Consider the following 27704-nt stretch of genomic DNA (forward strand, 5'->3'; position numbering starts at 1 on the left):
CAAATACTTATCCAAAACGTGTTCTTGCCAGAGAAAGGCTACAGATTTCTCTTCTTCATTGGATTCCATCGACAGCAAGTATGTGCTCCGCCTGCTCCAGCAACATTGGAAAATGATGTCCTTTCTCTGCTCCATTCAAATCAAGAGCTGCGTTGTCTAATCCAGCAGCACCTGTTCTATTTGCACCGCTGTGTTTTTACAAACCATCACTGAAGACTAAACAATGTTCAACCTTTAAATTCAGTGGAGAGCTGACGTCCATATCACCACCGGAAAGAAACAAAGGTGAACGGATTACATCTCTATGCATGAAGAGAGAAACTGAACCTGGTTTTATTTAATTATTTTTTTTGCAAGTTTTAAATAAGACTGGTTGCACTTTTTCGCTTTCTTTATACTGTTCTTTCTTTTTGCACCCAGTCAACATAGTCCGAAAATGAAAAAAAAACGTTATTTTTCATTGTGCATAAACCCCTTGTTCATATTCCTTGCATATGATGTTCCACATAATAGTGAATTTTTTTAATGCATCTTTCTTACCAAATGTGGGCTGGTGTAAGGATCATGTTTTCCAGCGCGGAGACCAGTTTTTTCGTTTTAGTTTGAAGACACGTTATGGAACATGTAACAAGTGATGAATTGCTATCTCATCAAATGCACGTTTCTGGCATGTGCTTTTATTCTGTAAGCGTATAATAAATATGTCCGATAAGCAAGATCAATCAAAATTTCATTCATTGATAATGTTGTGACAATTTTGCTTAGAAAGTGTTTCAGGAATGTCCTAAATCTTATGACTGTTTCCCTACACAATTTAATTTGATCTATTCCAATCGCTCGGTTTCAGGCTTCTTTCTTGTAGTTTTAGGTTGTTAAACACATGCAGGACGGTTCCATTTTAGCTATGGTCTCCATTTAGCCTATTGAGTTTATTTGCCTTTGGCCCAGAATCCATCCAAAGTAAATCTTAGACCCCGGAGGCTGCATCTTTGACAATGGAGGCTGCCATTTTTCCTCAAATTGAACAGAATCATCAACATGTCTGACTTTGACGCTGATGTCGTCTGTGCCTATATTTCTTAGAACTGTTATTCAGACACAGACATTAACAACATCCTAAGTGTGCCATCAGTCTGGGGCTGGAGCCTTTTTAAAGTCAAATAAGAACAAATACAGACATATAACCAAAATAGTGTATTCTGAATTGACATTCTCTCCCCTTATATGTCCATAAGGAAAGGTCCACAAGCACATCTTGATGCACATGATCTATATCAGACATTCCTCGAATTATATCAGGAATTCCAATCTGATAAGATTCAGTATACAAGGACTGTCACTTGACCACTTAGGAGGGAAACTTAACCCAGGTCGCAGATGCAGATCCAGATGAGCACAGCACCAGATTCCATCTCGACTGAATAAGCCACCAGCAAGACTCCGAGGTTCTGGGAGGCATTCCATTCTGCCTTCACAAACTGATGCCAGGATTGTGTTCTCTCGTAGACACAATCTCCTAGTGCTTGAAATAGCTGCAAAGCTATTCCAAGCAGACAACAAACACTGTTGTTCAGGTATGCACACCACCTCTGAAACTCAGACTTATTATTTATTAATCTGCTAGAACTAACATAGCTCATACAGATGCAATAGCGCGAGTGTAAGGGCTATAATTGTGATTATACGTTTATTTCCGTTTTCATTGTTATTGAAATTCTCAGCTACTTTTTATTATTTTCTTGTGATGTTATCAATATTATGTTCTCTGCATGTTAAAAGAGCTATTTTAAACTAAATATGTGGAAATATGTATACCCTTTCTAGTGATCTTGAGTGTGTACATCATTAATGAACAATTATTTGGATTACCATTGCTCCACGTTATATTTTGGGTGGGGTTCTGTGGGGCTGCAATAACCAGTCTTCACAGTCAGCACTGGTGCATTAAACTAAGTTCATTCGTTTCACCCGTAGGTGTGAAACCAAACCTGACCAAGAGACTCACGTTCTGTAGGCTTTTATGAGTCTGTCCACTTTACCACTGCTAACCAGTGCTGAAGTGCTTGTCCCCCTCCTTTAAACATGATGAAATAGGCTTACACCCAATTGCCACATTTAATTGACTTGTAAGTCACTAGTAAAGTGATACTTTATGTACCCAGGGCCTGTAAATTATATGCTACAAGTGGGCTTGCTGCACTGATTGCACCACTCACTTAAGTAGTCTTTTAAACCCTTATCATATTACGATCTGTGTGGTTTTATAGATCAGAGTGAGGAAGGACTGAAACTTACCCTACAGGTTTTACTCCCCCCACCCCAGCATGTTTGTGTTTACTAATGGCATTTTAGGCATAATGAAGGATAAAACTCTTCACATTCACTGCAGGTTAATGCTTTTTCTCCTACATGCTTTCACTGGTGCCCATAACCAAATAAAGCTCTTTCCACATTTACTGCAGGGGCACTGATTTATTCATATAAGTTCACTGTTGGATCTTTAATTTTCATGAGTCAATAAATATTTTGCCACATTCTCTATAAGGTAGGGTTCTTCTCCAGTCTGGATTTGCTGAAGGGTATTTAGCTTCACTGATTCAATAAAGCTCTTTCCGCATTCACTGCTGGTGCATGGTTTTTTTCATGTGCTCTCTGATGGATCTTTAGATGCGCTAGTTGACTAATGCTCTTTCCACATTCACATCTGTATGGTTTGTCTTCTGAATGTGTTCGTTGATGGACCTTTAGGGTTCCTGATTGCATAAAGGTCTTTCCACAATCACTACATGTGTATGGTTTTTCTCCTGTATGTACTCGCTGATGGGTCTTTAGGTTTCCTGAGTGATGAAAGCTCTTTCCACATTCACTGCATGTGTATGGTTCTTCCCCTGTGTGAGTTCGCCAATGTAATTTTAGATTGAATGACTTATGAAAGCTCCTGCCACATTCAGTGCAACTGTACAGTTTTTCACCCGTGTGCATTCGTTGGTGGTATTTTAAGGTTGTTGCTTGATAAAAGCTCTTTCCGCATTCATTGCATGTGTATGGTTTTTCCCCTGTGTGTATTCGGCAATGTAGTTTTAGATTGAATGACTTATTAAAGCTCCTGCCACATTCAGTACAACTGTACAGTTTTTCACCTGTGTGCATTCGTTGGTGGTATTTTAAGGTTGTTAACTGCTTAAGGTTCTTTCCACATTCACTGCAGCTGTATGGTTTTTCCCCGGAGTGTGTTCGTTGGTGGTATTTTAAGGTTGATGAGTGAGCAAAGCTCTTTCCACATTCACTGCATGTGTAGGGCTTTTCTCCTGTATGTGTTCGCTCATGGGTCTTTAGGTGTGCTGATTGCATAAAGCATTTTCCACATTCACTGCAGCTGTATGGTTTTTCACCTGTGTGTGTTCTTTGGTGGTATTTTAAGGTTGCTGAGTGAGCAAAACCCTTTCCACATACACTGCATATGTATGTTTTTTCACCCGTGTGTATTTCCTGGTGCAACTTTAGCTTGTATGACTTACTAAAGCTCTTGCCACATTCAATGCAACTGTATGGTTTCTCATCCATGTGTGTTTGTTGGTGGTATTTTAATGTTGATGAGCGCACAAAGAGTTTATCGCATTTACTGCATGTATATAGTTTTTCTATTGTGTGTGTTCACTGGTGGCCCTTTAAGACTGGCAAATAAGTAAATCTCTGTCCACATTCACTGCATTTAAATGGTTTTCCCCGTGTGTGTTCTCTGATGGCTCTTAAGACTTATTGACTCAGTAAAGCTCTTTCCACATTCATCGTATGTGTATGGTTTGTATTCTGTGTGTGTTCATGGAAGCATTTTTAGATGAACTAAATGAATACAACTCGCTCCTCATTTACTGCATTTTTAAGGTCTTTCCCCTGGATTTACTCGCTGTTGGCTATTTAGATTGGATGAGTGACTAAAACTCCATTCATTACAGGTGTATGATTTTTTTCTTTGTTGTTTGGTGATGGCTTTGTAGGTGTGATGAGTGGGTAAAGCTCATTCCACATTCACTGCATGTGTTTGCTTTATCTCCTGAACAAGTCTTTTAAAATCACCCTGTAGAACCGATTACTCATTAGAATTCTTTTTACATTCATTAGAACGGAGTGTTTTTTGATCGTGTGATTTGCTGATAAGTGTAGCATTGATAGTTGATTAAAATCCTTCTTCCAAGCACTGCACAGGCAAGGTTTTACTTCTCTCTTTGTTTGGGAAAGGACTCTTGGTTGTGATGATTGATGAACAGCCTTGACACATTCACGTGGCCTTCAAAGGTCTGCTCTTTTCCAGTGGTTTGTATGGTAGAGCCAAAATAGCCTTAACAATGGACTAATAACACAGCAAGGTTGTTTTTAGCTGAAGGGTGTCATTTGGTATCTATTATTGTGTTGCACCAGTGTTGACTTTGTAACTTAATTTTTTTCAAATGTTATCGATCTAGTCGCATGGGGATCCTCAGCCCCTTGAAACTAACAGATTGTTCTTGATGTTTCTTCATGTAAGAGATTCTCTGCCGTCTACTTCATAGTCCAGTTCCTTATTACTGTTTGCCATCATTGCTGGCTCTTCTTGAATATAGGATTTATTTCCGGTACTAAGGTATTTTCTTCACGATTTTCACTTTTATGTATTCATGAATCTGGTTTCTGTTGGTGTAAAGAAATTAGAAATCACTAAATGTACATGTTACTTCATACATACCTTTTAGTAAATGCAGTCTTTGTTCCTGATGTCTTAGCCACTGTTAATTACTCTGGGCCACAATTCAGTTAATTGTTTTGCTCACTGTGCCACTTGATAAAGGAACCATCCTTATGCAAATCAGCATTGTTTTGCTCCAATAGGAACAGTCTTATCTGAACGAAAAGGCTAGGCTTCCTCTGAACAGGCACAAAGCAACACCAGAGAGGTTTTTAACTTGCGGAGCCTGGTCAGTGAGGTGCAGCTTAAGGCCTATAGCAGAACAAGCCAATTATTAAAATGTCTTTACTTCAACACATGTATATGTTAGCAAAAAATAAGCAGTGAATAAAATACAATGAATCAATTTATGTCGAGTGTCTGAACAATAGAATCATTCTCAAGACAGAAGCCAAAATGCAGGGACTAAATAAGAATTAGTTGGTACAATTTCACAGTTTAGGATATCATTATACTCATCATCTAAGACAGCGACCAGATATTTCCCGTTTCACCCAGACGCACTGTTAGGAAGACCAACATACTTTAGTGTGTTACTAACAGACGCTGCTATGATCATGCAGGTACAAAACGGATGTGCAGGGTTTGCACATATATTTGATAATGGTGAGTTTATTAGCTTCAAGATAGCACAGAAATAGTTTGGGATTCAGGGTGGAAACTTCTTGATATCAACTGCTGGTGCCCTACTGGGATAGAACAGTAAACTGAATCATAGTATTAGATGGATGGTTGGATGTTTAACCTCTCCCATGCTGGTGACGGAACCGTTCCGTCACGAGCCTCGGGTGGGCTGTGCTGGTGACGGAACCGTTCCGTCACGGCCCCGCCTGCGCGGCGCTGATTTTGCGCCTGCGCGGCGCATTCTATTGAGCGTGCAGGGCGTGACGGAACCGTTCCGTCACAAGCACAGCTCACCCGCGTGCCGTGACGGAGCGGTTCCGTCATGAGCACCGGACCGCCGTGCCACTGCCCCGCCCCCTTAGCGCTGCAGCGAAGGGGTTAATAGGCACTGTGTTCGGGGATTGATTTAAACACCTACCAAGGGAAAGATGAGACTCAAACTTGGTGTAATGAGCCTGCTATTAGCCAGGAAACAAACAGCCATATACTGGTGAGAATCTTCAGGATCACAGTTCAAAGGCTCAGAGTATGCCTAAATAGATTCACAAAAAAGGGTGCTAATCTAAATGAGGATCTGGACAGAGGACACAAAATGTGGCATGATGTGCTGTATTCCTCATATGTTGGCATCTAAAACATGACAAAATTTGATTATGTAACTATCAGTCTTGTGAGGGCTTAATTTGTAAAACAATATGTGCTAGGGCTCTTGTCAGGAGCCCAGCACAGCTTGCATCCCACACTGCCCCTGCCAGTGCTCCCAAGATAGTAACAACTCAACTGCTAATCATCACACTCCCAGAAGTGTAATAATTCAGACTATTCCAGGCCACCAGAGGAATAAGAATCACTTGGGTGGCAAGTAATAGTCTTTTTTAATGTATATTGAGTTACTAATTAACTGCTGTTGTGGTCATCTCTAAATTAGCCAGACTGTCACATGGGCCGGTGTTGACAGTTAAGTGTCAGTGCTGAGCACCGGAAACCACCTGCTCAAATGAAGCACTGGTCTTGCTGCAGAATACCCTAGTAGATGTTTGGTGTAAATGACTAAAAGTTATTGTCATTTTCAAATATGTATCAATATGTAATTGAAGCTTTGCAGAGCCAGAATATTGCCTTTCTTTAAAAATAAAAGCTTATTTATATTTTAAAAATAAAATATGTACATTCACTGACCGATCGCCTGAGAGTCACAAAAAACGGAGAACAAGTAAACCAGCCTCTGAGTACAGTTAGCGCCGAATGTTGTGTTGAATGAAACCTCTTAATTTGGCATTTCTTGCTGTTTTGCATTGCTTTGATGGTTATCTACAGGGTTTTTTTCATACGTTTATTTTAATTTTCAACATCTTTGCAGCAGATATACAGAGACATTTGGCAAGATTGGCAGCAATCAACAGAGCACTCATTAGTAAGTCGACTAGCATGGTATAGAACTTTACTGTTCACAGCCGCACACTGGGATACTTCACTCCAGCCAGTATCACTCATTTTCCCCATCTGGCCCACTCCTACTAATATCGGAGTCATGCGAGTCACTCTCATCCTGGTTGGCGTTAAAAACACCTCACACATTTTCCTCCATTCACTTGGGTCTTCTACCAATTTCTCATCCCTTCGGCTGGTGATTATCTACAGTTGATCTGAAACCTGAACATAACCAAATTAGCATTTGTTAGAACCTGAGATGCCAGGTCACCTAGGGTAGCCTGGCCTAGGGGTAAGACATGCAATTTCTAGAGGCACAGTGTGAAGGTTGCAGACCACCCAAGAATAAATCCACGCAATAGCACACAAAAACAACACTACACCAACTTGTTAGAAAAATATGAGCTGTTTTATAAAAATAATGTCTTTGGACTTTTACCTTCAGAATTCACTAATACATTTACATTTCAGTTTCTTTGGAATTTAGCAAGAATACTTTTAAGTTCTAAATCATATTAACAACTAGCATTTATAATATAGACAGTTCACTTAACCAAAACTGGCAGGTAACTCTTACACTTTCTTTAACTCAGTTAAGCATTTACTGTACTCTGCTTACTTTATATCATCACTAAACACAGCATTACTTTAAAGCTTGGCAAGAACAGCACTTAAATCAGGTCAGAGCAACACTTTCCTTTACATGGATAACAGTACAGTTTTTCTACTAAACCTATTTAAAAGCAATTGGTTAAGAAACACTTAAATCAGCAGTTAATTAAGCCCTGCCTGGGCTTCCTTATGGACCCTGTACTCTTGGGGACAGAGTCTCAGTGTACTTTCTGGTAAGGCATCTAGCAAGAACACCAGTTTCTCATGTAGAAGGCTCTTCCCCCATGTAACTACCTCCTTACTTGTAACCACAAAGTTGATGAGTCGTTTCCTGTGTCAGGAGCAGAGGGAATAGCGACAGCGGGGGGGGGGGGGCTCGATGAACCGAGGCTGAAGAGGCTCTCACGCCTCAGTAGTCGCCTCAATGCTTCCCCCAGCTCAGGACGACTCCTTATTATTGCCCTCGCACAAGGGCAGACACCACAAGGCCCAGACTCCTACCGGGCCTCGATTCTCTCCCTCCCTGCCCGGGCCAGCTCTTCAGTGTGGCGCTTGGGCAGGAGGGATGAGCCGATCACTCCGCAATTGGTGGAAGCCGCCGGCGCCTCCTCTCAGCGCTGGGCGGCAAAGACACCGGTTCAGCAGCTCCGCCTCACACAGCCCGGGGCTCTATTGAGCATGCGCGGGCAGCGAGTGTCTCACGGACAGAGACCGCGCTACTGCTCTTCTCCTCAGCTCCAGCCGGCGCCGCCTCCCAGAAACCGGCGGTCTCACAGGGCATGCGCAACGGAGCAGTGACTCCAGCCCAGAGATCGCGCACTTGTGACAGCGCCTCCCCTCGCTCTCCTCACACACTAGGGCCAGGGAAATCACTACAGGACGGCTCCAGCGACGGCCTCGCTATGTGTCCTCAAAGTTCCAGTGACTTTGGCAATGATCCGGCGCCACTTCACCAGCGCTGGCTTGGGGGTCACCTCGCTCAGCCACACCCTGCTTCCGCCCCTTCAAAGGAGGGCTCCTCCTCACAGCAAGTCTCTGCCCCAGCCAGTAAGTGAAGAACTTAGGAGGAGGGGGGGGGGAAAGGCTCTGCCAGCAAGAAGAGTCACGGCAGCCAGTGGCAGGATACAGTTGGCCACTGTTACTGGAGGGGGGGGGGTCACAGGATCTACCCCTACCTCTACTAAACACTGCTCAAGAAGAGCCTCTCTCTGCTGCTGCTGGGCAGAGGACTGCGCACCGCAGCACTGCAGTCTCCTTCTCCTGAAGGCTTCCCCTGTCTAATTTTAAACAAGGGCAAGCTAGGCGCCCAGGGTCTCCAGTAACCCTCAACAGCGGGGCCAGGACAAGTAACCAAAAGGGGAGTGGTGGGGTGGATCAATAAGGCAGCTTCCCAGTCCAGGAGGTCAACCCTATGTCTAGCCTCTTCCCACCCTTAGCTACAGCCTGTCCTCCAGCTGACTCTCACAGGTAGACAAAATGGCTGCCCCGCATTCCGCCTTTTATAGGCTGCCCTTCAGTGGTCCAGGATGGACCAGAAGGTTCTGGAATGCCCTATGCTGGTCTATGGGTAAGTTCTGGACTTGGCAGTTAGGGCAGTTGGTAGCCACCATTTTGTGGTTCCAACTTTCCCTGTCAGAACAGGCCTCTGGGCCTGAGGTAAAAGATTATGAGGGGAAAAAGAACACCTATCCCCTTGACCAATACCTGTAAAAAGTGGTAGACACAAAAATATTAAGGGGATGAGGGGCAAAAAGGGGACAAAATAAATAATAATGAGGAGGGACTACGCAAAAAAATCCAGACAGGTCTAACAGCATTGCTTTAAGAGAACCTTTTAAGGAGTACAACGCACCTGCTTCCTAGTTCATTCTGTGCATTTAAATTTGTGAAATAGAAAACCTAGAGTGAATTATGCTGGTAACTGGACATAATATTTTACACAAATATATCACTAAAATTTGTGTTTAACATGGTAAATCTCATTGACTTTAGATGCGTGACTACAGTGAGTTTGTACAGAGTGCAAGGCTATAGGACAGAGGTCTTCAAACTTTTTTGCTCCGAGCCCCCCCCCCTAAGCAAAATGTTTGGAGGTCGGGCCCCCCTACAAAACTTTAAGGAAATGATTGGTGGAGCGGGAGGGACATGGCTGTGTGCAAGGGACGGGCTTATGAGATGATTTCAGGAATACTTTTTCTATAGCTCATTAACCACACTAAGAATGATACTTATAAAACAGCAAATGCATCAAACAAAAACATGTGTGGTCCCAAAAATACTGCTCCCCATCATTGGGGTGTTGTAGCCCCTCACACTCTTGGACCCAAATGCAACTACACCTGCTGTATTATTGATAACAGCAGTCCTGAGTAGCAGGCTATCTCCTCTACATCTTTCACCTCTTCCCCACCATGCCTGCCCATCTCTCCGATTTTGAATGAGGTTCTCTGTTCCTTTCAGAAAAAAAATAAAGCTCCAACACTATGTCTTACTTTTTTCTGCAAAGGTACCCTCGGTCCTAATGCTAAAAAGGAAAATAAGCTCCCATGCCTCTTTTTTAAAGGTAGACAGTGATAACTGTGATGCAGTGGGCCCCTCAAACCCATAGGCCCCAGTCCTTCTGCATCTGCTTAATTATTGATAATCAGCAGTGGCCACTTACACACCTGGCAGCAGTACCTGCTTCACTAATGAATGGCCTTTTTTAAAGAAAAAAAATGCCACTTATATTACCGCATTTGCTACGTAATCCATCATCTGCTGCATAGTACTGCATGTCCAATTCTTCAGTGCTGTTAACTAGTACTTACAAACATTGTATTCTGGAGGACAGATTTATGTATTTTCGATAGTTCTGCTTTATTGTGCAGTACAGGAAGACAAATACATTTTGTTGCACACTTGTGTTTTTAAGTGAACCTAGTTCTATGTATGTTGCGGTTTATTTTGCTGCACAATTCACTTCTTTTGTGGTCTTCTGCCATGTTTTTTAAATATGTTGAGCGTGGATTCAGCAGCCATTTAATCTCCCAAACATACTTTGGGATTGGATCACCATGTACACTTTATTGCTGTTGTCATAAGGCTGTTTGAGCTCAGGTACAAAAAAGAAACAATCTTCTTATTGCCGCTCAGATTAATATGTCCTCACAGCACTCAAACAAACATTAACTATTCCCTTGGCCGCTAAACAATTCCCACCTCCTTTAACAATTTCTTCTTTAACTTCATCTTGACAACTTCTGTTAGTGACAAACCCTTTTGCCTTTTCTCCTGACTCCAATATTTCTTTGCACCAAATCAGCATATCTGCCCTTGAACCAAGCCTGCCTTCCTTTCATTCCACCATTCTCCTCTTACTTTGCGTTGCCCTTGGTGCCTTTTGATGAGCTTCACCTCTATAACTAATACCTCTTTCTCTGACTGCAGCTCTTTCCCAGTGCTCAACCTGCTGCCGAAGCCTATTGTCCCTGTACCAGAGTTGGCTAGTAGGCTCAGTGCTTCCCTAGAGTAACTGCTTGGTTGTGAATTGAGTGCTGTGAAGCAATTACCACTCCCAAATCTCCCGGGGTGAAGAGGGCAGTACCTACCAATCCACCCAGTGCCCTGCAAGTCCCTCCTTGTGTGGTGTGCATGTAAACCTCATAGGAAATAACAATTGAATTTACCAACACTGTTGTTCTGTAATTACCACATTTCTTATAATCATGATTCAAGCAGAAAAAAACTGCTACCACAAGATTCGGGACTAAGGACATTTCTGTAATAAAGGCCTCCGGGCCGGCCTTAGTCCTGGTGGCACCCTGTGCGACAATGTTTGGTGACGGTCCCCTTCCCCCCTCCCCCCAATGACCACCTCGTCACAGATTTCCTCACTACGACCATTTGACAATGCCCCCCAAGTCTCCATTACTACTGTCTTTTAGATTAATTTAGTTTTATAGCGCCACTCATACCAGTTTAAGGTGTCAGAACACATTACATCACACATACGCTGCACGGAGACATTCATACAAGTGTTAATCCGTGTATGGGAAATGTTACATAAGACAGCGGCCTAAAAGTTGTAGGAGTCACATGTCATGCATACTGGTAGGCAGTACAGTTTAAGAGTCCTTGGTCTGGAAAAGCACAAATTCAGAATTTAAAATGTAACACCATTGTGAGTGGTTTTCTTTAATAAGAAGACTTGCTTTTTACCCAAATGAACCCTTTTTGCAATACTAGGATAAGGAAAAACTGGACAAAAAAATATGTAGCTGTAATATATTCCTTGCAGTTTGCATGCAGCTCTTTGGTGACAGTTAATAGCACTCAGCTATATATTAGTATTTTAACTTTTAAACTGCAAGTAACAAAAAGATCTCTCTGAGAAAAACCATAACCCATTGACCTATTTATAGTGTATGTACTTTGTGATCTGAATCGGACATGTTCTGTGCAGCAGGCATATTAACCTTCTGCGCTATGATGAGTCAAAAGAAACTTCCACTTCCAGACAAAGCTCCGGTCTCTCCCTAGAAAGAACATTAATCACTGGAGTTATCCTGCCATTTTTATTGATACTTTGGAAATTGCTGGGGCAAGGAACGTGGCATCAGGTGCTTTGAAAATTATTGATGTTTATGCATCATAATAAAAACAGGCAGTTGTTAAAAATACATAAATGTCTTTTGATTTTAGCAACCTTTTTGACCCTTCCAGCACACTTCCTGACCTCTGCCCCCATGGCATGCTGATCACTGTTCTCAAAAGGGCTCGAAGTAAATGAAGACAGCCTGGAAATGCAGCAAATAAACATCGCCGCACTTCCAGGCCATCTTCATTTACATGCAATTACAGAGGCATTCGCGCCCCCCTGGGAACCCATTCACGCCCCCCCCAGGGGGGCGCGCCCCACAGTTTGAAGGCCTCTGCTATAGGACATTCCCTGTTGCTGATTCTGATAAGGCGCTTGGCAGAGATTCTAGCCTTCCGGTACACCCACACCCAAATTCAGTAATTATTAAGTCTGACCTGGGAATGTTGAATAATCACACAGATTTGAAAATGTTGTGTACTTTTCCTGTGGTTCCCTCTAGCTCTGATGACAAATTCACCAACATTTTTCAGTTACTCAGAGAAGGTAGCAAACGTCTTTGGGGAGGGTTGGTGGTGCACCATGCTCAGCGAAAGCCAAGGCTATGCAGGCTTCCCACTGTGTTGCAGGGGTAACAAGGGAGCTGGATTGTGTCCCTGTTTGAAAAACCCTACCCCTGTCCCTGCAGCTGTTTTCCCTGTGGAAAATCTGAGGTGCATATGGGCTGTTTTATCAAGGGACAAAATTAATGGGTCTGGAGACATTTGTCATGACCCATAGTGATGTCTCTCCACAGGTAATGCTCCCAGAAAAGAAATCAAACACAAGGCAATGATGGACAGAGAAACTCTTCCCCAGTCACAGATCTGGGTTGAAACCATCATCGTTCTTTAGCTCTCTTCGCCACCTCAGTTCAGACCCAGCTACATGCAGCTCAGTCTTGACCCTGTGCCTCATGCGAACAGTCCAACCTGAACTGCCAAACCAGGTCTTCCCTGAACTGGAAACAAGCATCCTGGGACTGATTTCGGGGTAACACCCCTTATCAGCCAGGCTAGCTTTCGACCAAGCCATTTCAATAGGCTCGGTCGGTAGGGAATCCAAATCAGTCTTCCGAAGGCCCACAGTAATCCCCCGGCTGGTTCTTTCCGGCCGAGGGATTACGATGGCAGTTTCCAACTGCCTTTTTGTGCCGTCCTTTGGGAAACAGCTTTGGGTGCCCCCAGACGGGCTACCATGGGTGCAAGGCCACTGAATGGCAGCCTGTTGATCCCTGCACCCGGTGGCAGGCACCTTAAGGGGTCGCCTTAGGTGCAGGGATGAACTGCACCGTAGTATTTTGCTATGAGAGCATGCATTCCATTTGGAATGCATGCTCCCATAGCAAAGTATAGGACTGCGACAGAACAGGGTTTGGTCACATTCTAATTCCTGAAATGGAAACAACGACAGGAGGTTTTTCGGTTCGTTACAGAACGATGCCGGATGGACTCGGGTCTGTCCGGCATCGTAATCGGACCCATAGTATTTATGTATAGTATTTTACATGCAAGTACAAATCCCTTTATATAAATTAAGGGTTTACACTTACCTGTAAAATATAAATAAAGGATTTGTACTTACCTGTTGAATACATTTTCGTGGTAAATGGCCTATGCATGTTAAAATAGTTCATAGTCAAGATGCATGCGTTGTAATAGATGCGTTGTAAAGGCGTGTGTGTTCTGCCTTACATCCCCGAAAGAACCTGATGATAACAAACCAATCAATAAAAAGGCAAAAAGAATTGTGATGCTGAAAATGTCTAGTTGCCCACTAAATATGGCCGCTTTTATAGGGAAAACTAGGCACAGCATATTTCTGAGTTTTTGTACATAAAAACATATTAAATTAAGGGCAGGAACTCAAGATAAAAAGAAGAGTGATATTCTAGTTATAAATAAAATGAAACTCCTCTCATGGCTGGAGGACAAGGATGCACTATCAAAGAGATCCCACGGCTGGATGACCCTGCACACATACACGAAGCCCGGCATACAAACCCATTTCAACTTGGGTTATGATAAAAACGTAAAAATTGCTTTTATGAGATATAGGCTCGGACTACTCCCTTGTGCCAAGCATCTCCCTCCCTGGCTTCGGATCCAAGCTGGCTCTGCGTGCCGCCTATGTGGATTGGCTCAGGAAGACATGCTGCACCTACTATGCTCCTGTAAAGAACTTACAAAGGAACAAGTTAAATTTCTCAAATATCCTTTAAATCAACGAGGGACCCGCACCAGGAGGCAAGGTTTGCTAGCATGTTTCGAACCGAGCAACCCACAATTGAACTGTAGAACAGTAATATCTGAGACTGTGCGGCAGCAAGATGCCAGAATTACTGACAACAGGAACCGAACCAGAAATAGCACTTGCATAAACGCAAGGGGTCTGTGAACACTCTGAGTATATGATTCAAGAATCCAGACAATATGGCTTTTTAGAGACAAGAGTTTTAATTATGTACATGACAGTTTTTAAATGAGTATATTTTTTTGTATTGCAATGGTTTTAATTAACTATGCAAATAAAGTAAACTTGAAAACTAGTTATAAATAGATTTGTGCCCATTTCTAAAACAGTTATTAAGTCTTATTACAATCACCTTCTCTTAAGCAGGAAAAAAGGGACTAAACACTTGCATTTTATTCTTACCAAATACACTCTATGCACTCTACGCAGGAACCCTGGCCAAACACCTGCGACGATTACAACGCATCCAGAACGCCTCCGCCCGACTGATCCCCAACGTCCCCCGCCGCAGCCACACCACCTCCCACCTAAGAGACCTGCATTGGCTCCCTGTCAACAAGAGGATCACCTTCAAACTCCTCACCCACGCACACAAAGCACTCCACAACACCGGACCAGCCTACCTGAACGACAGACTCAACTTCTACACCCCCGCCCGCCAGCTCCAATCCGCCAGCCTCACCCTTGCCGCTGTCCCACGGATCCAACGAACAACCTCCAGCAACAGATCCTTCTCCTTCCTCGTCGCCAAGACCTGGAACACCCTCCCCACCCATCTACGGCAGACCCAAGACCGTCAGAAGGCTTCTCAAGACCTGGCTCTTCGAGCAGTAGCAGCACCCCTGCACCTCAGCGCCTTGAGACCCTCACGGGTAAGTAGCGCGCTCTACAAATTCTCTGATTGATTGATTGAATATGCAAATTGATTACAGAAAGCTCGTCAACATTGAAAAAATAGGTAGACTCAAGAACAAGAATCCTTTCGAATTCTGAATAATAATTAACAATATCAAGCTGAACTTACTTCCTCAAACCTTCTACATATTGAGTGCACTGTAATTACGTTTACAATCTTTCAGAACAACTACTTTGACAATTCGATTTTAAAAAAAATATACAAAAATAATAATATCCTGGAACAAATTCAAAATTGTTAGAAGACTGATTGAGTGTGGTATCCGTAGCATCATGATTCATAACAGTGAGGCATACTGTTGCGCTCACAACTTGGAAACTCCACGGTGGGTCACTGCAGAAACTTATTTCCTCAAAATTACTTTTAATAAGAGGCTTCAGTCTTGCTTACATCTGCTAGGAATTTATAAAGGGTCCATGTCTTGTTTTCACACGTATGTTTTAAATGTGCTGTAAAACCCAGAAACTCTACATATCAACTTCAGAAATAACTCGGAAATTAACTGCCAAGGTAAATGTGTCACCTTGCTATCTTGGAGGTCCTGTAGAATTTAACTGGCCAGTTTTCTCATACCAATTCCTTTGTGCCCTTCAGTACTCAACAACCAAACTTTTCACTACTTGAATAGGAACTAGGAAAACTTTCTCAGTCGACACTCAGTTATTCAGGCTTTTAAAGGACACTAGTATAGCACATATAGCACCACAATATTAAAATTGTATTTAACCAGCTGATCCACCTACACCGTGGCTGGACATTCAATTGTAGTTCCTACAGACTGCATAATAATTATCTTTTACTACTTGACACTCTTACATTTACATAAGACAAAACTGTTAAGGAGCGTGCCCTTCACCCACTACTGTACCAGTCCACAGCAACAAACTACCGATCACCAGCTAAACAGGCAATAAATACCTGAAGAGATCTGTCACATTCTGCTGGAAAATGAGGATTTTCATTTAGTCCACCACTGCAGGTCCAAACTAGCTACATACTACATCCGCTTTTTTACATCTAATAGTGACAAGCAGATATGGGAAGATATTAAAGTCCTTCCCTGTTGAGCCGCTAGTGAGCGGGTTGACCAAATCACTTCAATTCTGGAATACACAGCAGCTATCTATGGCAGGAAGAATAGCAGTGGCAAAGATAGTATTCCTCCCCCGGTGTCTCTACGTAGTCCAGAACTTTCTTTATATACTGCAGTGTAGTTTCTTTAAGACCCGTGACAGCCTCATGGTCTCATTGGTGTGGTCTGGAAAGAGGAGCCGAGTAGTGTTGCCAAACTTGGGACCTTCTGGAGGAAGGCATGTGCCTCCCCAACTTGGAGCTTTACTATTATGCCTCTAAACTGCAGCATGCAGCGCTATGGGCAGACAAGAAGAAAATGGGAGAAAAGGCTACTGCAAGACACCTACTGCGAGCATTTGCTGATGGCACTGTGGATGTGTGGATCACGTACACCGAGGAATGCGCCCTACCTGAACCGACAATTGGCAGAATTGTGGAAACGAATGGTCACCAGGGTCTTGCTAGAGACCTTGTCCATTGGACGTTGTTGCCCTGTAGCCGCATTAGTGAATCTATGTCGCAGGCTTGGTGGAGAGAGGGGGGTGTGAAACGCTTGGTAATCTCTACTCAGGTGAACAGTTCCTTAAATGCGTAGAAGCACGGGGCGCTTTTGCGGTGGGAGGTCGAATTTTTTTGCAGTACCCCAACCAGTCTAGCACATCGCAGCAGATGTGAGCAGACATCCCGCACATGCCCCGGCAGACAGACACCCTACAAATATTGTTGACGGCTGGGTCAATGAGACATATGGACACGCATTTATATAAATCGCTCAAGGTGGACAGACTTATGGCTGAGCCTGCGTCCTGATGAGCATGAGGGGGAACGAGCTGGTGAAGCCCCTGTTGGACGCAGACTGGGAAGTGACTTGGGAGTTAGGGAAGAGGGTCTCATGTAATGCTAGATTTAAGTTAGCGCACTTTAACTATGTGCATCGCACATATCTTATTCCTATTAAGCTCATACAAATGTATGATGGCAGAAGTGCTAATTGCCGTAGATATGGGGGGGCCTCGATTGACCTAGCTGTGGGGGAGAATGCCTTCTTTCGCCATAGAGCATGAGCATGTCTTAGGGTGCTGTATATTGGAAAGCAGTGCTCACCCGGCTACGAGCCGTGACAGGTTTGACGAGCAAGGATTCAACACAGGTTTGCTTGCTAAGTATTGTCATAACAACCCAGAGGGGGAAAAATGCACTGGAGGTTCCTGCAGCTTGCCTTGGTGTTAGCAGAAAGAAAAGGATAGTAGCTATAGTACTGATACTCAAAGTACGGCCCGGGGGCCGCATCCGCATGCGGCCCGCCCAACCTTTGCATTCGGCCTCCTGGCCAACAGCAGCACTGGACATTTCAATTAAAGAAAGGTAGTAACTAGAGAGTACTGCACCCCAGGTTGTCCAGTGCCACATTGTGCAATTCAGTTCAGCCACTAGATGCACTTTGCTTCCACTACACCCACTTTATCCCTCCCTCACCCCCCTCCACCACCCTTGGCATTAGTGCGGTGCTCGGTCACACCAAAGACCTAACTTCTCGGCCCCTGGGAAAATGTTTGTGAGTACCTATGAGCTATAGGATGGTTAAACACAAGGTCCCCTCTCTATCACATTATGGGTTTAAGGATGCCACTGAGTGGGTGCTGGCGGAAAGAGGTGCACATGAAGCTCAATCATCTGGAAGACAAACTGCAGGAGGAGCAGGAGATGTGGGCTGCTCAATTGGAGGGTATGCACAGGGAGATGGCAGGAGGTAGTGAGCAGGGCTTGGAAACATGGGGTACGGAACACACTATCACACAGTAAGAGGGTTGGACAACACGTGGTGGTGGGTAGCTAGCTGCACCTGAGACAGATGGGGAGTTGATGTGGAATACACACACCTTGGTCTGAAACTTGAGCCTAGATGTATCCATGTTTAGGAACTGCTGATTTATTACTGGTTGCCCGGAGTATGGGGGATGCCAGAGTTGAGACTGAGCACTGGGCAATGGGGTTGGAATACCTTGATACATGGTGTTGGGAATTATGTGTACCTCCACTTGATATTTCACTGATTATTGTTCATTTTTTATGTTTTTTGTTCTGCTGTTCTAGTTTTCATCTTTAATTGGTAGTGATGTAATTGTACTAAGCAGAATTAATGCTTATTGTTGCCCTGATTGAGGGCCTGCTTTTCACAAATGCAAATAAAAAAAAACGTATATAGAACAAAGTCCATCCCTCCAGATCTCTCCACCATTTCTACCTTTAACTTATGCCTGTTCAGAACAATTAACTTTAAACAAAATAGCTCAGAATGGGCAACCCAGTGCAGTAACCACCTTTGTTGAGAATGAACTGAAAAAATACCATAAAGAGACATGCAGAGATACTCAAAGCTACCGGCCTACTGAAAACCATAAATTGCGTGCCCGTCTCTTAGACTTATTTATTTGTCACACTGATAAGTGTCGTATCTCATTACACAACAACCTCAGGTCAGTGGCCCGCCCGCATGACACAGAAAAACTTCCCTCAAAACAAAGACAACACATTTCCAACCACACCTCACATGATGTCATGTGCTACCCATCTAGGCAAGCGCTTCAGCGCCCCACATAGGAGTAGGAAGTGCTATATAAATATTACAATACAATACTCTTCAGAATCAAAACTGAACAAATGTATCAACAAAGACAAGTTAGCTACCATTCAGAAAAAAGGAGATAGTGGAAAAGAGTTCAATATGAGAAAACCTGAACATGCAACTGAGTTTGAAACCATCTGTACACAACATATGATAATTCCACAAAACACATGCCACCTTTGCAGATGCCCAAGCTTGGTCTACAGAAAAATTCCACCTGCTTGAGATGTGAACTAGCTTGTACAAGTCCCACTCTTATGTTAATCAGCTCTCCCATTGCTGAAGTAGAAATAAGAAATTAACCTCAAATCTATGTACTTTATTTAAGGATTTGTTCTCTTTGCCCCATTGTTATACTGGAAATAAGAACTTGATCTCAAATCTATTTACTCTATTTAAGGATATTTTCTCTCTAGCACCAAACACGTTCATCAAGCAATGGCTACTGCTGACTATTGATGGTATTAGTATGGCTGAAAAACTGGAAAAGATCTTAACAACCTCAATTAATACCTTAACAACCTCAATTAATACCTGGTTCTTGCTGAAAATAGATATTTGATTTCAGACAACACTGAGCACAACAACAAACAAACAAAGTGTTGGCATATTTTTCAAGCTTCAGCTGCATTCTTAAATACGTCTCACTTCACTGAGGATCTCGTAAATCACCACCAAATCATATGGAACACTGTTGACATGTTGTCCCCATAGTGCAAATAGCCATCATGAATAAACTCTCTGCTACCAGGTACATGAATGTGCAAACCAAGAGGAACCTCAAAACCAGACAAGCCTTGCAAATGATAAAAACTCAAAGAAAAATGTATAAAACCTTGTTCCCTCACCCATGCAAATTACATAAAAATAATCAATAAAACCACAACTCAACCAAGTACACTCAAGTAAACTGTTAAATATGGCACCCATCCAAAACAAAAGCCAAACATTCAAGTTCAGGTTCAACTATCACTAGCATTAGCAATGTCTTTTCTGAGAAGGTTCCATCATCGTACGCCATTCTTGCATTAGTCTACCCATACAATAACCTACCCATTTCACCATACTGAAAAAGACGCCAAAATGTGTATCCTTCACACCTGCTCAATCCCTTTTACTTATCATTTTCTCCCTATTCCAATTAAATCTCTCCCGGAAACATGGGCTCAAGACTGCGTCCCTCAATATGAGGGGCTAAAACGTCCTAAAGAAGTGAAACCTTGACCTTAGTTGTAGTAGAAATAGTAGCATTTTTCATTATTTCTTTTAATCACAATACAATCACCAGGACTCGACCTAGCATCTGTAAATGGTGTACGGTTAGGGTTCCATTCCGCAGGATATCAGAGCACTTTGCATGTTTGGTAATGGTGTAGGTGTACATATCATACGTGGCGTACGGGGTGATGCTTCTTCAGACGTAAATGAAAGCACATCTACAGTTATAGGAGGCAATACGTTGTGGATTGGATGATGTACCATCTGACAATAAAGAAACTTCTTATCATGAAAAAGGACAGACTGAGTCGAATAAAAGGTGTTAATCTTGAATTATTTTCAGGACCTATAAATGCTGAATTAATTCTTGGTTTCTTTTAGGGTGCTTTGCATTCTGATGGACGACTCAGAATTCTTCAAGTCAGATCAGGCAAAATGCTCATTCCGCAGGATATTGTTATCTAGGCAGTAGTACTTCGTGAACATGTGGACAGACGTAACAGTCGGGCAAACGACACTGTGTGTCTGTGCAGTTGTAGAAGTCTTCAGTCTGGTAGAATGAGCTGCTTCTTCCCTAACCTGCCCTACTGCGATAGGTAGCAAAAAGCCAATGAGTTGGGATTCTACCAAAGCGATTGCCAGTGGTTAGACAAACAGCAAGCATGCCTCCCATCACCTTCTGGGTGTTTTAAGTCCTGATATTCACCTGCTGAATATCATTATGTGCTAGCATTGCAGAGTGCGCAGTTCAATCTGCAAACCTTGTAGCGTTGGTTCTTTTGCAGGGATCGAGGCAACAGCCTCTTAATTGGAACAGAGATTGTGAGTTGAAATTTGAATTGCAGGCCTCCATTGGCAGCCATGAGATCAAATTTGACACTACTGGCTTCTCTCTTTGATAGTTGTAGTGCCCCTTCTTGTAACAACCATAACAAGCTTTGAGCTAGGCAGAACTTCCTTAGCACCTTTTTTTATAGCCGACTAGAAACCTAGTTCCATTTTTACCAGTGTCTTTTGGAAATTGCTGTGGCCTTCAACATCTAGTTTGGAATCTATTGAGAGTTCCTCTCTGCCTTTATTAGTTACTTAGAGCCATGCTGCATCAACCAAAGATGCTTAAAGCATAGGTTGCTTTATCACCATCAACTGGTTAAGGGAATGCGAATCTTTGGCACCCATCTCACTCATCCAATCAATCCAACCAAGCAGCACATATCTAAGTTTCAAACACAACACCTTCCACTCTCTTTGAATTGCTGAGGTAGCTTTTGAACAAACTGTCTTATTAGAACTTCTTTCATCCGCTTGTAATTCATTTGATCAGATCCAAGCATTAGTCCAATGAGTGGCACTGCTTCTAGGGGTAAGTGACTTGTTCAAGTATCTCCCCTAGACATATCAATCTGCACTCTACAAGTGATCTCAAAACTCACAAACTATTCCAAAAAATCCTGACTTTCTACATACATGTGCACATGCCCCTATGAAGCCTTGGAAGGTACTTCTGCAGAGTTCGACTTAGAATCACCTTTACCACATGTAGCCGTCCCTGTTTCCAACCTGAGTTTTTTATTCTATAAGGCTATTTGGTCTCTCTCTAATTCATTTTCCCTTTCCCTTCTTCCTCATCTGGCCCATTCAATCTGTGTTTCCAATCTCTTTTCCTCTAGTTCCTAGTGGGCTCATCACAACCCCCCATCCTTCTCCTCTGACTCAGTCTTTGGTTTCTGGAGCACAAACAGCAAGTTTAGAGTCTCAGTCAGAATTCGCCCACCCAAGGAAACAACTCCTGGAGTTGGAGACAGTGATATCTTTGAAGGTGGAGCAGGTTCCATCTCATTAATTTTCCGATACAAGGACAATTAATGCAAGATCTCGATCAGAAGATACCCAACTCCTGAACAACCGAAGGCAATATTTGCGTACTAACAGGCTTGGTAGTGGGCGTGTCCTGAATGGGGTACAATGACTCATGTTTTTTAGCCTGTAGTTTTTTCAAAATCTTCTGGAGGGAAGTTTTATGCAAAGTCAAGGGAATAAGATAGACCATGATTAAGATAGAACCCTTAATTCAGTTATTCATCAACAGTGGGAAGAATCAGATTATTCTCTGATCACATCATGAGGTCAAGTTTTGTTTTTGTTAGTACCTAAAAGACTTACAACTACACACACCCGAAAATTACCTAGATCACAACCAATGTTGTTTGCTGGTTTAAACTAATGTCAACAGAAACACAAAAACGTTTTCTGTAGTAATCCACAATGAATGTTTCATAACCTGCTCCCCCTATGCTCCATTTTGAAGCCCAGCAAGAATATGAGTCGATGTCACAAAGGCCTGGGGGTAATGCCGACAGACATATACAGATGGCTAATAACTGCTTCTAACCAAGCTGCTCCTGAATCCTCAAGAATGTACTCTCTATTTTAATGTCAATACAGGTCTATTTATTTTATCCCTCTCAGCCCTGATTTTATGTACCGTAGCTGTATGACACATACTACCCTTGCTGGATCATCCATAGTGACCTAATTGTGTAAAGATACCACCAACATGTAAATAAAGTTCTAGTGTTTTGCTGTGGATGGTGCAGGTGCCAGTGCATGCCATCTTATGAGAATGAAATTCCATAAACGGAATTATTTTTGTCATTAAACAGCAAAAGTACTGTTGAAGACACAGTGATAGAGAAATCATTTAAAAAATAAATGGATCATGTTGGTTGCATGAGTGTTAATAATCATTGTTTGCAGACGTTTGATTTGATTTGATTTTTGAATTTATAAAGACAGATACCCGAGGGCGATTCTGGAGATGGCTACATGCAGAATAACCAGGTCTTTAAAGCCTTTCTAAAGGGCATGTGATGGGAAATGGCCTTCATGTTATTGGAAGAGTATTCCAGAGCTTACTGGCGGCAGTCGAGAATGCTCTGTCGCCTTATCTCTTCCCTGTTGTTCTGGGTACGTGAAGCTGTAGGTTAGAAAATGAGCAGTAGGTTAGAAAATGAGGGAGTACCAGCTGAACATGGACTTTCATCTCTCTGGGTAGGGGAGATAGAGAGCCTTATGGCCCATACAGAGAGATTTGAAGCTGATGCGCTTGTTAATTGTAAGCTAGTGTAGGGTTTCCAGACCCTAGGCACCCAAATGTCTTCTGGGAATGTCCAGAACCAGTCTTGCAAGGGGGAATTCTGCACCACTTGGAGTTTGTAGTGCAAATTCTTGTTTGAGTTTAGGTAAAGTGAGTTGCAATAATCCAGGATGGACATTACCAATGTGAGAGCGAGCTGCTTGCATGCAGGCTGCTGGATAAGAGGAAAGATTTTCTTCAGCATCCTTATGATCCAAGTGCAGGTGGTGATAGTGCAATTTGTTTGGGTGTTGAAATTGAGTTCCGTGTCCATCAGAACTCCAAGGTTCTAAGCCTTTTTTCCTGGAGTAGGTCACATTCCTTGAGAATGAGGCCAACACCTGCTATTCCAGCTTGGTGCCCCTGGGCCAAAAACTATCACCTCCGTCTTGTCCCCATTCTGTTTTAGAAAGTTGCCAGACATCCATTCTTCCACTTTAGTCATGCTACATTGAAAGTTCTCAGCTAATGAACATGAGTTCTTAGGGATTGATACCATGATCTGCGTGTCATCTGCATATGACACTACCTCCATTCAACAGGAATGGATGATGGTCGCTAGGGGTGCCATATAAAGGCTAAAAAGTGTGGGGCTTAAAGAGGAACCCTGTAAAACTCCACAGGGCAAAGAGATGACTTCAGAGTAAAAGCGCTGAAGCTTCACCTTTTGATATCGTTCCCCTAGGAAGGAGGACAGGAGGGCTAAGGCTTGAAATGAGATGCCCAGACTTTGGAGTTTGTCCAGTAGCAGAGTGGGAGGGATGGTATCAAACTCTGCAGACGGACCCAGGAGTATTAGCAGAAGTCCCTGTCCCTCATTCACTCGGCGTATGATACTGTCCGTGGTTGAGATCAATGCAGTTTCTGTCCCATGATGTTTTCTGAAGCCAAGCTGGGAGTCATTGAACAAGTGTTGTTGTTCAGCAGTCTCCATCAGCTGGATATTGAGAAGCCTTTCCAGAACCTTTGCAGGTACGGGAAGCAGCGAAATAGGGCGATAGTTTTTACAGTCCGTGGTGTCAAGATTCATTTTTTTGGGAGGGGCCTAATAATAGCCTGCTTCCAGCACTGTGGATATGATCCGAAGAGGATCACACTAATTAATAGCTTACAGAGTGGGGCAGCTATATTGCTGACTACCATATGGAGAACCGTAGGGGGGGCAGGCTTCGGAGGGTGACCCTACGTAGGTTTTCAGGAGGTATTTTTCGACCAACTTGGGAGAGAGTGTAGAGAAGACGGAGATGCCCTTGGTCTCATGGCTCGTGCCTAGTAATGAGTCTTGCAATGCTAGGGGAGGCCCACAGGAGGTGGAGGGATGGGTTGGTGTAAGGGAAGTCAGGTCAAAGCCTGCATGGATATCCATAATCTTGGAGTAGAAGTTGGCCAGTTGATTGCAGAACACATGCAAGCTCTATTGTTCCACTCTTTAATTGTGAGGCCGAGAGCAGTTGTACTAGCTTAAAAAAGCTCTTTTGTGGAGGCAGCATTTTCAATTTTCTGGGTGCAGTACTTGGACTTTTCTTCAAATATTGCAAGTTTATATTCTTTACTGGGGATTGTATATGAGATCCTCTTGTTTGTCTTGATTTTTCCTCCATGCTCGCTGGTGGTGACAGCATGTTTATTTCAGCACCCTAAGCCTGTCATTGTATCAGGGAGTAGATGGAGAAAGCCTTTTATATCCGGATGCCTTCAGATTGTCCAATATGTCAGCTGCGCACTCTGCCTTTCAAAGATTTATTTATACATTTTATAGAGTGCAAACAAATATTCTAGAAAAGGTGTCCTAGTGTGAGAGAAGATAGTGCTAAAAAGGGACGGAGTCTGAAATATATGTAATGGATGCTGGTTGGTAAGACCAATTTAATTATGTTTTATAAAAAACAAAAATTGGCCAAGAGTCGAGTAGATGTGGACAGGAGATTCCAATTCTTTGCAGCAAGATACAAGAAAGATTGGCTGCCAAATATGTAGCAACATTGAACTGCCACAAGCAAGAGATTGAATGAACAGAGAGATCACTTGGGTTGGTGAAGTTTAAATCATTTGCTACGGTGTTCGGAATTAGTGTGGAAAGCACAGAATCTTAAAAACAGAACAATTGTTTATGGTGAGCTAATGAAGGTCCTACAAATGTTGAGAAATTGAACAGCAATTTCAGAACGAGTCTTGCTGCTGAGTTTTGAATCAATTGGAATTTGTGCATTTGGTAGTCCGGCATGCCACAGTAACAGATGCTGCAGTAGTCTAGATGGCATGTTAATAGTCCATAAATAGCAGATTTCTGAACTATAATAGGTACCCAGGTGACAGATTTCCGCAGCATTCTAAGGACAGAGAAGCAGTTTACTGTAACTTTATTGACCTCAGGCAAGGATTCACAAAGAATTAGAGTACGACTGTGTTTTCTAGTCAAAAACATGTGGGAGGAACATGACCCCAAATCAGCAGGGCACTAGGGTGGAGACCAGCTGGAAGATTGTTCATCGAATAGAAGGACCTCAGTTTTGTCACCGTTTAATTTCAAGTATTTGGGTCTTTTCATGGCACAATGCATGACAAACAAGATAGAAAACTGGCTTGGATGACAGAAAAGTTATCAGTAGAGGAGACAATAATTTGAATTTCGTTCATATGTCTGAGGAAGATGAAATTAGATACTTTAAGGTCGGGGAAAGGTCAAGCAGGATGCCGACGGTGGGGGGACCCTGGTAATAAATGATGCAAAGCTCAGCTCTGCCTGCAAGAAGTCCAGCGACTGCGGTGTATTTTTCCTGGGAAGAGCCACAAAGATAACTGTATTCAAGATAATTAATAAGCTGTTTGTTAAATTCTTTCTCAGCAAATTTAGAGGTCAGAGGAAGGTTCAATATAGGCCAATAATCTGAAGGATCCAAACTATCGGCAAGAGGTGTTTTCAAGGTGTAGGACTAGTGTCCTTCCAATGTGTTTTAATTCTGTCAAAGGAGAATCACAGCTAAAAATAGTGAAACTGGGTGCAAAGGTATGCACTCAATCAATATCACAAGACTAGTCAAAGAGGATCATTTTGACTATTTCTACAAACACAGAGTAAGTTTCAAATCTCCCACTTCTTGCAAAAGTATCCAATGTTTGGAGCCTCTGCAGCCAATCTGAGATTTCATCTGCAGCCCTCAATGCCCTGTTTGTTGCTGTGCTGACGCAGTTTCGGCTCCCAGACATCATTAAAGGGGGGCACATTCAAAAGCAGTATGAGCCGCACATCTGCTTGAATACTACAGCTTGTTGTTGCTGGAGTTTGTGGTGTAAGTGTAGTCCGCTGTTTTCCAAGATGTGATTGCATTTGTACTGTTTAATTTTCCCTCAATGCTTTAGCAATCTATCTTAGAAGGTAATAGCTTCTTAGCTAGCCCCCTTCTTTCCCTCCAAACCCCTGCTTCTGAGGCCCAAACTTAATATTATGTCCACTGTATTCTGGGCTCTCCCCTCCTTATTACTACCCTCACCTCAATCCCCTCCTCCCTTTTCTACACAGCTTCTATCTAGGGCACCCAGGTAAAGAGAGAGTAAATGTGTCTGTCTGATGGATCTTATTAGAGCCTGGAAAGGGTCAGGGACAGTAAGAGGATGGGGTGAGGAGGAGAGGCAGGAGGGGGGGGGACAAGCAGACTCCTACCTGAGCAGGTCCGTGTGGAGAGATGTGCAGACCCTTTCTCTCGTCCTGGGACGGTGAAGATGACAATCCGAGGCCGGAGGTGACGTCCGGGGTCAGAGGGTGAAGGTCACCGCACAGACCGAGGATCCTTCCGCCCCTACAGCTGCTGCTGGAGCCGAGGAAGAGGCCGGAAGTGACGGCATTCACTGCTGGTGCTGTCTCTGCCACCGCTGACCGGAAGAGGAAATCACGGGCCCCAGGGCTGAGAGTAACTGAAAGAGACAAGGGACTAGACTGAGAGAAACATCAGCCTGAGAAGTGAAAAATGTACTTCCGTTTTTTTTCTTTTCCTATTCTAATATTATTACTATCAATATATTCTGTATGGTTATTGTCTTTTATTTAAATTTAGATCCACTCATATATTAGAATTGTTACAATGTATTTTCTTATGCATAATAGTTTTAATATCTATTTCGCAATCTATTTATTCACCTCATATTTATACATATGAAATGCTTTCCTATTTTACCTCATCGTTATGTACATATTTACTTTTCATATGTATTTCAATTTTACCCTTTCTGGTTATATTGCTTTTGCATTTATTGTGTATTCTATGTAATTCATTATAAAACTCAATAAAAAATGTCAACACCCCCAAAAATAATAAATAAATAAATAAATAAATAAATTCTATATCAGTCCACGGAGGCTCCAATTAGGCTTCTCTTTGCTTTACTGCAAAAAAACAGCAGCCAATAAACAACTTTAAAACTCAGCATACCCCGAAAGTACTGTACAGTATGCACCAATCACTATCAGTCCACTAT

The 27704-nt window shown here is 42.8% G+C and overlaps 1 protein-coding gene across 1 annotated transcript; it reads right to left on the reverse strand.

Annotated features, from left to right (window-relative positions):
- Window positions 1-307: 307 nt before the first annotated feature.
- On the reverse strand, window positions 308-27034 carry LOC144772255 (uncharacterized). Its single transcript, XM_078656478.1, has 3 exons — window positions 26893-27034; window positions 1632-4668; window positions 308-902 (listed from the first exon to the last, which is right to left on the reverse strand). Exon 2 carries the CDS (start codon window positions 3562-3564, stop codon window positions 2590-2592), a length of 975 nt encoding a protein of 324 aa, XP_078512604.1. The 5' UTR covers window positions 3565-4668; window positions 26893-27034; the 3' UTR covers window positions 308-902; window positions 1632-2589.
- Between the last annotated feature and the right edge of the window lie 670 nt (window positions 27035-27704).

The sequence above is a fragment of the Lissotriton helveticus genome, chromosome 8 (assembly GCF_964261635.1).
Source record: "Lissotriton helveticus chromosome 8, aLisHel1.1, whole genome shotgun sequence".
In the NCBI taxonomy this organism is placed as follows: domain Eukaryota; kingdom Metazoa; phylum Chordata; class Amphibia; order Caudata; family Salamandridae; genus Lissotriton; species Lissotriton helveticus.